This window comes from Gopherus flavomarginatus, chromosome 7 (assembly GCF_025201925.1).
Source record: "Gopherus flavomarginatus isolate rGopFla2 chromosome 7, rGopFla2.mat.asm, whole genome shotgun sequence".
Lineage (NCBI taxonomy): Eukaryota > Metazoa > Chordata > Testudines > Testudinidae > Gopherus > Gopherus flavomarginatus.
Window position 1 is genome coordinate 823815 of NC_066623.1, and position 12347 is coordinate 836161.

The following is a 12347-nucleotide window of genomic DNA, read 5'->3' on the forward strand; positions in this document are numbered from 1 at the left end:
TTAAAATTGGTTAAATGGAAGCAATTACATACAGTAATGGCAAAGTTCTTGGTTCAGGCTTGTAGCAGTGATGGAATAAACTGCAGGTTCAAATCAAGTCTCTGGAGTACATCCACAGCTTGGATGGGTCATTCAGTCCTTTGTTCAGAGCTTCAGTTTGTAGCAAAGTTCCTCCAGAGGCAAAAAGCAGGATTGAAGACAAAATGGAGACGCTGCTGCTGCCTTTTATAGTACTTTGGCCATGTGGCTTGTGCTTTCTTTGTTCCAACCACAAGCCACCCAGCAAATGGCATGAAAAAACCATAGAGTTCTGTCCGTAGGCATGTCCCTGCATGTCTTGCTGAGTCACAAGGTGTATCTGCCTTCTCTCAATGGGTCAATTGTGTAGCTCAGGGGTCAGCAACCTAGGGCAAGCGTGCCAAAGGTGGCACGCGAGCTGATTTTTGATGGCACATGGGGTGGGCTGAGCTGCTTGGCATGCTGCTGCTCTGGGGTTCCCGCTGCTGGCCCCTTGCCAGCTGGGATCCTGCCGCCGATCCCACTCAGCACCTGCTGCTGGCCTGGGGGAAGGAACCCCAGCCTAGCAGCGGGCTGTGACCCCAACTGGCAGGAGCCGGCAGCCAGAACCCCAGAGCGTCGGCGGGCTGAGCCACTCAGCCCGCCACCACTCGCGGGTTTCCACTGCTGGCTCCTGCTAGCTGGGGTCCCACTCAATGCCCGCTGCTGGCCTGGGGTTTCTTCCCCCAGGCTGGCAGCAGGCTGGGACCTCGGCTGGCAGGAGCTGGTGGTGGAAACCCCAGAGTGGAAGCGGGCTGAGCGGCTCAGCCTGCTGACGCTCTGGGGTTCCCACTGCTGGCCCCTTGTATCCAAATACATGCCACCAGACACTGGAAAACTCAGCAAGGAAAAGCAAGGGCAAGGATCACACTAAACTAATAAGATCTACATTTTAATTTAACGTTAAATAAAGCTTTTGAAACCATTTTGAAAACCTTGTTTACTTTACACATAACAGTAGTTTGGTTATATATTATAGACTTAGAGAGAGACCTTCTAAAAAACATTAAATGTATTAGCTGCACGCAAAGCCTTAAATTAGAGTGTATACATGAAAACCACTGCTGAAAGGTTGCAGGCCCCTGGTGTAGCTGATGGTCCTTAATGGGCCATCAAGCAGACTAGGCAGTGCTGACGCCACATTGTCTGGGGTGTCACCCAGAAGTTTGAAATACAGCCAGTCTAGAGCCAATACTTATAACTTCAAATGCAAAATGATACATGCACACAGATAGCATAATCATAACCAGCAAATCATAACCTTTTTATAAACACCTCACACGACAACCTTTGTACAATATTTGGTGCAAATATATAACAATTGTTGCAATAATGATCTATACAGTAACAGTTTGTCAATAACGTCACAGCTTATACAGACAGTCAGACTGAAGTAGCAGGCAGGGCCCTGGTGGGATGTCGCCTATAGGACTGTCCCAGGGTGGCCTGAGGATTTTGCTGCTCCAGGGCATGTCTAATGGAATCTGCTCTCTCCCATTCTAGGGACTTGAAGCCAGAGAACATCTTGCTGGATGACCATGGTGAGTCGAGGGCCGCAGGTGGGAGAGAAGCCAGGAGTGTGTGGCAGTGCTCTGGCCCTGTGCCTGGACTGTGGGTGCCTCTCTCATTTCCTTGTGTGAATCAGGGCTACTTTGCGCTCACCAGCAGCTGTGGCCTAGCCCGTCGGCTCCTGGGCTCCTAATGCTGTTGTTCCCGAATCCAGGTCACATCCGTATCTCAGATCTGGGGTTGGCTGTGCACGTGCCCGAGGGCCAGACGATCAAAGGCCGGGTGGGGACAGTTGGCTACATGGGTAAGTATCTCCTGCAACAGGCAATCTGGAGACTTTGTCCCTGATTTGAAACGTGTTCAATTTGTATACCACCTCCCTCTTCCAAAGTTTGCCCTGCCCCCCCGCCCATGTCTTTCCTGATCATAGAGACCCTGCCTAGAGTGTGGCCTCCAACAGCTTGCCTGTGGCCTTAAAGAGATGGCTAGAGTGACTGCCTAGACCAGTGGCTCTCAGCCTTTCCAGACTACTGTCCCATTGGTCTTGCACACCCCCAAGTTACATCTCACTTAGAAAATCAGCCATAGAAATACAGAAGTGTCACAGCCTCGCTGTCACTGACAAATGTCCGGCTTTCTCATTACCGTATCATTCTAAAATCAATCCACGGGAATGTAAACATTTACATTTGTAAATGTAAAACTTACATTTCAGTGTGTAGAGCGGTATAAACAAGTCGTATAAAATGTTAGTTTGTACTGACTTCACTACTGCTTTTTATGTAGCCTTTTGTAAAACTGGGCACATCTGTAGATGAGTTGATGTACCCCCTGGAAGACCTGTGCATAGCCCCAGGGTACATGTACCCCTGGTTGAGAACCACTGGCCTATACAATGCCACTCTATTCATCACCCTGGGCTGCATTCTAGCCAGAGCTCCATGACGGGTGGTGGACTGGGGGCTGTGCTTTTGAGCTAGGTGTCTGTGGACAGAGCCCTGGAAGGCCCTTGGAATCTCTGATTTAGAATCTTAGCAGTCCTTGAGGAGTGTTTAACCATAGGGACTTGGTGCTTCGCGCACACAGCTCACCTATACTCCCAGTGAAAACGGGAGACAGAAGCAGGGGTGCCCAAAACTAGGAGTCTACTGACAGATCTTAACAGCGCTGGTATCCTCAGCAGGGTTTACAGGGAGCGGATGCTGTGCATGCTTACTGAACATTAGACTGGAGACCTTAGAGCAGAACACTGCAGGCACTGGTTCTACATCCCTCCTGTGACCTGAGGTGCCTAGGGAAACCCACACTGAAAAGGCCAAAATCAGCGCAGGTTGCAAGGAGAGCACATTCTCCCAAAACCAGTGGTTAACACTGTAGTTAGCTTTACCAACCAGTCACAAACTCTGCTCCTGATCCCCCACACTGGTTATCAAGAAGCCAAAAGAAGGAATCACACAGCCCCCTTTATTGCATTCCAGTCTCTGGTTCTTAATCAGCAAATAGGTACGGTAAAGTGAGAAGTTATTTAAAACTTTATTTGCTATACAAAATGTTCTTCTGATCCCCAGAGGGCCAGCCACATTCCCAGATCAATACTAGTTTGGATCTGACCCAAAATACCACGCTGCCATCCAGTCCCTTAGTATCTAAAACTAAAGGTTTGTAAGAAGGGAAAGAGAAGAGTTGTTAAATGGTTGAAGCAATCAGACACATACATATGACCCATATATTGGGTTCTTAGTGAGTATGCTGGCTTGTAAAGTCCCTCTGGAACACACCCAAAGCTTGGATGGATCTGTCAGTCCTTTTTTCAAAGCTTCAGTTTCAAGAGAAGTAAGTCCAGTGGTGAGAAGCAGGATTGAAGACACAATGGAGAAGATGCAGCTGCCTTTTTAAATCCTTTGCCATATGACTTGTGCATTCTTTGTCCCAGACACAAGCTCCCAGCACATGGGCATGGAAAAGCGCTTGGAGTCCCCTGTCCATAGGCATGTCCTTGTCCCTACATATCCTGCTGGCTCATAGGTGTAGCCCCTGGCTTCTCTCAGTGGATTCATTGTACAGCTGATTGCCCTTGATGGCCCATCCAGCAGGCTGGATAGTGCTGGTGCCAAGTTATCTAGGGGTGTCACCCAGACACATAGCACAGGTTTGAGTTACATGTACATCACACATTTATAACTCGGGATACAGACATATAAACACGATTATCATACTTAGCAAATCATAACTTTTCCACTGAGACTTTACATGGCTATCTGGCAAGATCCATTGCAATATTATAATATTGGTATCTTCTCATATAAGTGGTCACCCATATTCCATACAGCGTCCCACCTACTAAAGGCAACTAATATAGCAGTTGAGCAGTGGCACGCAGCCATGGCGGGCAGGTGGAGCCCCCCTTTGGGGAGGCTAGCCCCTGGCTCCACCCATGCCCTCCCTATGGCCAGAGCCCCGAGACCCCCAGCTTCTCCCTCCCCGACCCGTCCCCAGAGCCACAAGCCCCTCCCCCACCTGGAGGAGCCCTGAGCTCTCCCCTGCCTTGGCTGGAAGAGCCCTGGACTGGCCGAAGCCACGTGCCTCCCCTTCCTGGACCCAGCTTGCTGTGTCTGTTGGAAGATGCTTTTGATATGCCCTATGCAGGTTCCGGGGTAGCTGAGCAGGTGGTATGTGCCTCCTGAGCTGCCCCGGAACCTGCCTGGGGCATAATAAAGCAAAAACTTTGTCACCAAACTCTGGCACCAACCCCTGGCCTATTCTACCTGCCACCCATGCATGCAGCCCAGGTATGCTGAGCACACCCCATCACAGGTGTCCCATAGCAAAACCATGCCCAGGCACTTGTGGTTGCATAACCTCAAGGTTGGACAGGTCTCCACTGGTCACAAAAATCATGCTTTTCATATAGTGGCTATTCATCTTTTCCAAGAGTCCTCCCAGATACGGGCAGGGCTGGGGTTGTACCCACATACCCCGACCACACTGCTCATTCTCAGACTCTGCTAGTGTCACAGAGCCAGCCAGCTCCCTAGCTGTGGCCCCAGGACTTACCCAGGGGGGCTGCAAGCCATTGAACCAAACTGAACCCTGGATATGATGGAAACCACTTCAAGCTAGGGGGTGCAGCAGCCCTAGGTCCAGGGAGAAGACCTGGGGAATTGCTAAGAGGTGGAGGAGGCTAGAAGTGACATCCTGGAAGGAGCCCTTGCCCTGCTCTCCTGCCTGAGCCAATCCCAGCCCATCTCTTACTAGGCTAGACTCGCCTGCTGCCCTTGTGGGTCATTGTGCTGTGTGCCAGCCTCATGTTCCACTCGTTTGCCTGCCCCCTTGCAGCTCCCGAAGTAGTGAAGAACGAGCGATACACGTTCAGTCCCGACTGGTGGGCTTTGGGCTGCCTTGTCTATGAGATGATCGAGGGCCAATCTCCCTTCCAGCAAAGGAGGAAGAAGATCAAGCGGGAGGAGGTGGAACGGCTGGTGAAGGATGTACAGGAGGAGTACTCGGAGAAGTTCTCGCCTGGCGCTCGCTCCCTCTGCTCCATGGTACCAATGCCTGAGTCCATGGGTTTTCCAGGGCTGGAGCACCCACAGGAAAAAAATGGGTGCTCAGCACCCACCAGCCACAGCAGTTTGGCAGATTGGGGGAGGGTGGAGAGAAGGTGCAGGAAGAGGCAGAGGCGGGGTGGCATCTTGAGGGAAGGCATGGTGGGAGTGGGGCCTTGGGTGGAGCGCCCCTGGGGAAAATTAAGTCTGCCAGTATCTGAGTTCCCCGCCTTGCCCTTGCACATGGCAGAGCAGTAGTGTCCAGGCTTGCTGTCCTGGGCTCAGCTAACACTGTTCATGTACCTTTGGGTCAGCTGGGGATGAGATTGCAGGCACAGCCTGCTGCCTGAACTTGGTGGGGGGAGTTGTACCCTAGCATCCAAAAACAAGGCATGTAGAGTGGCTGCAGGGTGCACTGACTCATCCTAGCGCATGCCTGGCTGGAGAGCCTGCCCTCTGGGAGATCATTCAAAAGCCCAACCTAGCCTGCTAAGTGCTGCTGTTCCAGGTGTCTTCCTCCCCAGCCCCTGTGGGGTCCTGCCCTCTGCCTGCAGTTCTCACCATGCTGCGCTGTGTTGCAGCTGCTGTGCAAAGACCCTGGGGAGCGGCTGGGGTGTCGAGGAGCTGGAGCCCAGGAAGTGAAGGAGCATCCTCTTTTCAGACACCTGAACTTCAAGAGGTTGGAAGCAGGCATGCTGGACCCCCCCTTCAAACCAGACGTAAGTGTCATTCCTGGGCAGATCAGAGGCCATGGCCCTCCGGGGAGCTCTGCTCCCCATTACCTCTCTGTCCCATTTGTGAGGATCTTATCCCAGGTGTGCAGGGGCCCAGTAGCTACTTACTAGCAGGGTGGTCCCTCTTCTCCCCACTGTGGTTGGGATGTTTCTGGAGCAGCTGCCCTGGCCTTCCAAACGTGAGGGAAGCTGTTGGAATGAGTGGGATATGTGGGAAGGGAACTGCCTGGCAAATGGTGGGAGTTCTGGCAGGGCCCTTGGAGCTCAGCTATGCTGCTTTGTGATTGCTGCCTCCACTTCTCTCCCAGCCCCAGGCCATCTACTGCAAGGACGTGCTGGACATTGAGCAGTTCTCCACGGTGAAGGGAGTGGAGCTGGAGCCCACAGACAATGACTTCTACCAGAAGTTTGCTACAGGGAGTGTGCCTATCCCATGGCAGAACGAGGTAGGGGGGCTCATGCACATAGGGCGTCTGCACTGCAGGGGGGGCTGCCTCCCATAGCACAGCACTTGACTAGGTCTGGGCCTTGGAGAAGGGGCCCCAGAGCCCAGTGACCCTGCTTCTCCGTGCAGTGACTGAGTGAAGGGTTCTTGTCAGTGTCTTGTGCCCTGCATGATCAGCCTTGAGGGGGGTGGGCGGGTAGGGGCTTTTCTGGGCTGTTCCAGTCAGCGGGGCTCCAGCATCCAGGATCTTGTCTGCTGGGGCAGGTGGGTGAGTGTCTTAGGCTGCAGTCATCTCCTTTCTCTCCTAGATGATTGAGAGTGAGTGTTTCAAGGAGCTGAATGTCTTTAGCCTGGATGGCGCAGTGCCCCCTGACCTGGATTGGAAAGGACAGCCTTCTCCACAGCCCAAAAAGGGCTTGCTGCAACGCCTCTTCAGCAGACAGGTAAACCCCCGGGTGGGGAGTGTGCCCACTGCCCCTCTGCACTGCGAATTCCAGTAGATCCCCCCACGCCCCCGCCCAGCAGAATCAATGGCAGGAGCCAGACACTAGGGGGCACCAGAGGAGCAATGTCTCACACGTGGTCACCAGCATGAGTGGGCCAGTTTCCAGGGCAGCTGAGAGCCTCCCTGCCAGGTTCCCTATGGGCTGGAGTCCTCTGCCCGTGCCTGCAGTGCGCACGCCTTTCCCTGGATTTTCAGGCCTGCAGTTGATGGAGCTTTGTACCCCTCAGGAGCTACCAGCCCTGACATCTCCAAGCAAGCTGCTGTGCTGCACAGACATCCCTGTAGCACATGGCCTGATGGGGAGGGGGAATTGTACTCCTGCAGACTTCCTGATCACGCCGGCTCCTGCTGGGCTGATTGAGCTTGCATCTTGCTAGGGGAGCTCCCAGGAAATGGTAACCTGGTCTGGCAGGGGTCCAGCCCCATCTCTTCTCCTGAGCCACACTCCTTGGCTGTAGTGTAGAGACTTGTCGCTTCCCTCTGCAAGAGGTGGCTCTGTACCTCCAGTCCTCGCACAATCCTGTGCGCCTAGCCCTCTGAAAAGGAAATGCCAGCTGCAGCCAACTGCACTGTTACCAAGTGATCTCCAAACCCTAGGTCAGTGCAGTTCAGCTCATGTGAGGCCCTAGTTCAGATCTGCTCGTGCGGACACAGCCACTCGAACCCCTGGAGGAGGGAACTGGAGCAGCAGGACTCAGACTCCTGCATGCATCTCTGATCTCAGAGGAGATCAACAAGAGCCTCCATCCCTCCAGCATGTGGGCGATTGTCGGTCTTCTGCTGGAAGTGCACACGCCTTCCCTGTGCAGCTCCAGCCTGTCTGCGGGATGCTACTTATGCTGTGCTGGAGGACGACAAACTCCCTCTCCACCACCCCCTTTGTTAGCTCTTACCCTGCATGTGGCGGTAGTGCCCAGAGGCTGCACATGGGCCCCATTATGCTGGGTGCTGCCAGGGAGATAAGGACAGTGCCCTGAAGAGCTCAGTCTGGTCTGGAACACATGCCGGGGGGGGGAGGGGGGCTGGGGCATGGCGCCCCGGAGTCCTAGGGATGGTGGGTGTTTCTAACTGCATTGGAATGCCCAATCTCCTCTCCTGCCTATGTTGGCATTGCAGCAGGAGTTGGGGGGCAGGGCCTTGGAGACCAGGTCAGGGAGGGTGTCCCATGCAGAAGGGGGCAGTGGAGAGGAGCAAGCAGAAGGGGGCAAGGTAGCAAACCTGACAAGGGGGATGACACGAGAGGAGGCCAGATGGACATGGAGGAACAGAGGTAGGCAGGGCCTGGATGGATGAGGACAAGAAACTTGAAGTGGGTGTTGTACAGGGCCGAGGGGTGGCACAGTCAAAGCTGCAGGTCAGGGAGCTGATCTTGACTGGGTTGGAGGGGCTGCCATGAAAGCTGGGAAGGGAACATCACTGACAGAGGTGCCCAGGGACTGAAGCAGCTGGCTTGGGGAGGGGGAGAGGAGGAAGTGGTGTCTGGGTCAGATCTATCTGTGTAGTTTTTGGTGGAGGTGGGGGGGAGCTGAGGTGTGTGCCCCCATCCCAGGCAGAAGGACTCAGTGCGCAGACTCCTGAGTGTCCCCAGCATTAATGGGGTTCCCAGCATGGCTCAACCTGGAGCAGGGAGATGCTGCTTGGCACACAGCTCTCAGGTGACAGTGGGGACAGAACCGCTGCAGACTCGCCCTGTGCATATTCTCTGGCACGGAGTAGCCTTGGTTTCTATCCAGGGATGGGCATAGCCCATGCTGCTGCCACTGAGCTCCTGCCTAGCTGCTGTGTGACCTGAACACGAGTGCACGTCAGAGCAGCCTGACCCAGACCCATTCTGAGCTGCCTCCTCTGCTGGTTCTTGCTTTCCCCTCGGAGGCTCTCAGCATGGCTGTTCCATGAGAGCCTCCAGCCAGCGCCACCTACCCCACTGTCCTGGCACAGGAGTGCTCTGAGCCAGCTCTGGGGTCTGGGAGTGCCTGCAGCTCCCTGTCCCTGGCAGGGGGGCGGGAGCTGTAGCAAACATGAGACCCTGCCGGGTTGTGACTCACCGGCCTCTCATGCCACATCTTTTCTCTTTCCAGAGGTGAGCAGCCCCTCTCCTGGCTGCTCTGCTCAGGGAAATGCCTGGTGGCCTAGACTCACCTGCGGACATGGCAAGACCTGGGGAAGAGGAGTCTTGTCCTTCAGTGCTTAACCCCCGCCCTCCCCACCCCAGCAGAGCAGATGCTGCTTGTGTGTGTTAATCACCCCGTGAGCCACTAACCCTGCTTCCCTGCACTCTGGCTGCCTTGCCCCAGTGTGAGAGGGGGCTTTGCCACTGCTGTCCGCTCAGTCAAAGCTTCCCTGCATTACCACTGCTGTGGGCCCTGCTCCCAGCGAGGGGCTCCGGGAAGCCAAAGGCTCCTGCTGAACCCTGACCTCCATCCTGGGCTCTGAGTCTTGCCAGGCCAGGTGCTCTGTAGGATTTTGTATATTTGTATAGGTCTATATGTACTGAGGGCATGAGGATTGATTGTGCTGGGCTCGGAGAGCTACCTTGCCCAGATCCCTGCCCTCTCCCTGCTGAGGGAGCCGGCTGCTTGCTGGCCCCCAGTGATCCAGGGTCCCTGTGCTGTGTGGGGTGCAGACATTGGGTCAGCCGTGAACTGGCTGCTGTGTCTCTTCTGCACCTCAATGGTTTTCAGTCTGGGCAAGGCCAGTAAGGTCCCACCTCAGGCCGCTGAGCCGGCCAGAATAGGATTGTTCCTCCACTGAAGGGCATGTCCCCTGGGAGAGGGTCCTGCTGGAAGGACTCCCTTGTCTGTTCCCCTCCCAAGGGTGATAGCTGTCTTCCCCTGGCTCCGAGTCCTTTTTCTTGCAGGCGGGGTTCCCGCCCTGCTCGGGGCAGCTGGGGGGTGTTGTTTTGTACCGTGCTCACCCTCTGCTTGCTGTGCTCCTCTCTCCCTCTCCTCCCTCTTGTTGCCCTTCTGACTTCAGGACTGTTGTGGAAACTGCAGTGACAGTGAGGAAGAGCCCAGCCGGCTGTAGAGCCCAGCCTGTTCTCCGGGCCTGGATCCTCTTGCCTCTCCCAGGCACCCAGCTGTGCAGCACGCCAGCCTGATGGACAAGGTAGCAGCTGCCCTGCCACATGGGATTTGTTTACAGTTTTGCACATTTCTATTTTGAGACACTCGATGTACAGACCCAGAAAGATGCTCTGGGCTGTGAGCAGCAAGCCCCGCACTGGGGAACACTGCAGCAGGGCCTTGCTGTGCTTGGGGAAAGCACATGGCTGGGAAGACCTGGATGCTTCTGAATCTGCTTCTTGGGATTGCTCATCTGCCGCTGCTGCTCCCCTCCACAGCCCTGCTGCTCCCCTCCACCGGGAAGGGAGGGATCCCCCAGCGCATGGTGGGGCTGCCAGGGCGGGAGCCGGCAGGACCAGGTCCAGTGACACATTCCAGTATCTGGCCAGTCTCTCAAGCCCCAGGTTTGAGATATTTATATAGGTCTGTATGTATGATATATCATGCATAGGTTTTTAAGTTCTTGGGGGAGGGGATCCTTCTGCATTATTCCTCCCCCTCCCATGGACTCTGGGCACAGCGCTTCCCACAATGGTGGAGCTGCTGTGCCTGCTCTTCCCTTGAAGTCTTGGTCAGGGGCCCCTTGGCCACTTCTGGCACCTTAATGTGTCTAAAGCATCTTCCCTAGGATCCTCTGGGACTGCTCCCAAGGCAGCTTGTCCTCCTGGGGGCGTGCAGCTGCAGTCTCCTGCAGCACAGGCTAGAGGGGAGGTCCATTGTGCACACATTCCCACAGCCCTTTGGGCACAGGAAAGCACCATGCCAAAGCATTTACCATTTAAAAAGCCCAACTGTGGGACCAGTCAATGCTTTGCCTCACTCCCTTTTCCCTGCTGGGCACCTTTCCTCCTTGCCCACCCTGGCACTCACTGCCTCTGGACCCTCTGCTGGCAGCCAGGATCACCCTGGCTGTTTGAGGCTGCAGTTCAGCATCCGCTGCTCTCTGCAACGAGGCGGGATGTGGCCTTTCCCATATAGCTGCAAGCCAGGCCAGCTTCTGGATTCTGCATGTGGTGTGGGATAACCGACCATCTGCCCTGGCTGCTGCTGAGAGCCATCACGGACAGCTTGGGTAGTCCCCTGGAGGAGCTGCAGCAGGAGTCCAGCTCGCTACGTGGGCTGGCACAGGCCATCGGTGCCCAACGTCTGTTACCGTCATAGCTTTCGCTTTGTGCAGCCTCCATAGGAATGTGGCAGTGGGGCCAAGCCTGCTGCCTGTGTCCAGCTGTAGTGGCTGCAGCTCTGCCCTGCGTGGAACGGCCCCACTCAGGCACACCACCTCCAGGCTGGGCCCAGCTGGCTGCTGAGCCCCAGGGACCTGTGCCAAAGGCTGAGTGCACCTCACACTTTCTCCATGGGAATCTCTTCCATTCAGCAGCTGGCCGCATCTGGAAATCTTGTGCCTTCAGGGGAATCAAAGGAGAGGGGCTCAGATCCTAACTGGAGCCTTGTATGGCCCTATGAGGCTGCTTCAGCCCTCGGCCATGCTTTCGGGTCCATCCATTTGCTCGTGTCCTGTACAGTGCACACTTGTTCCTAGCGATAGCGGGACTCTTCCCCGTGCACTGGGCTCGCTGCTCCCCGGTCAGACCTGTGGTATCATTTGCTTGCATTGCACTGATGATGGGAATATTTAAAGAATTTTTAACCTTTTTGTTTAATGTAAGTTTTGTCATGTCTGTTGCTGCTGTGCAGAGGTGAATACAGTGAGCACAACACACTGCCCGCTGCCTCCTCTTTCTCCCGCCGTCTCTGCCTAGCAGCCTGGGACACAAACCTGCTCAGGGAGACCTGTGCTGCTCTGCCCAGGAGCAGTAAATTAGCTCCCTGACTTTCACAATAAGCCAAAAATCCAGCTAATCCCCTTTCAGAACAAAGCCAAAAAAGCTAATCCTTAAGAACCACAAGACTGTATGTGACTAGATCCCTGGGGTGCAGTCTGGGCCTGTGATGGGCCAGCTGTCCACCCTGACTCTCTCCCCTGCTTGCCAGGAGCCAATCACAATAAAGAAGCACCAAGCTGCAACAAGCTACAAGCCAAAGACTAGTCAACACCCAATTAAGCCCAAAACAAGCCGAATTTCTGTGTTTTTTTTCATGGGTTTGCCATGTCTGCCCAGGAGCCTAGGATCAGCCCAGCCAAGCCACTGGGTTCTAGGCTGCCAGCTGAGCCATGGGCATGCAGAGGAGTGAAAGGACTCGTCTCTCCTGGGCCAGGGTGACTCCTCTAAATTTTGCCCTTCCACAGGCCTGGATCAGGCTTCTGCTGTGAACACTGCGAGGCCTCCCCTGGTGTTAGAGAGCTTATACCTTCACTCTCACCCTTCCCTGGTCCTCCTCATGTGAACAGAGCAACACGACCCGAAGGCCGAAGGCGCAAACAATTAAATGTTTATTGGGGTGAACTTCCAGCAAGCTTAAATTCAAGTTCCTTTTCCTTATTTTCAAATCCCAACTTACTTCCTGTTTTCCCCTAATTTATCTAGTAAT

At 54.7% G+C, this 12347-nt stretch overlaps 2 protein-coding genes across 5 annotated transcripts in view; one reads left to right on the plus strand and one right to left on the minus strand.

Moving 5' to 3' along the window:
• The window catches only part of GRK6 (G protein-coupled receptor kinase 6), a 31705-nt gene extending 20125 nt beyond the window's left edge, over positions 1 to 11580 (plus strand). For 2 of the 4 annotated variants that reach the window (XM_050962410.1, XM_050962412.1), the window contains exons 10-16: positions 1561 to 1598; positions 1781 to 1870; positions 4903 to 5111; positions 5693 to 5830; positions 6154 to 6291; positions 6599 to 6733; positions 9769 to 11580. In XM_050962410.1, the coding sequence (XP_050818367.1) occupies positions 1561 to 1598; positions 1781 to 1870; positions 4903 to 5111; positions 5693 to 5830; positions 6154 to 6291; positions 6599 to 6733; positions 9769 to 9819 (799 nt within the window). In that variant the 3' untranslated portion in view covers positions 9820 to 11580. Of the gene's footprint in view, positions 1 to 1560; positions 1599 to 1780; positions 1871 to 4902; positions 5112 to 5692; positions 5831 to 6153; positions 6292 to 6598; positions 6734 to 7282; positions 7285 to 8873 lie in introns of all 4 variants that reach the window. The other 2 variants (XM_050962413.1, XM_050962411.1) reach the window with 2 other exon arrangements.
• PDLIM7 (PDZ and LIM domain 7) overlaps positions 1 to 12347 on the minus strand; it is a 138270-nt gene that overhangs the window by 47258 nt on the left and 78665 nt on the right. The window lies entirely within an intron of this gene.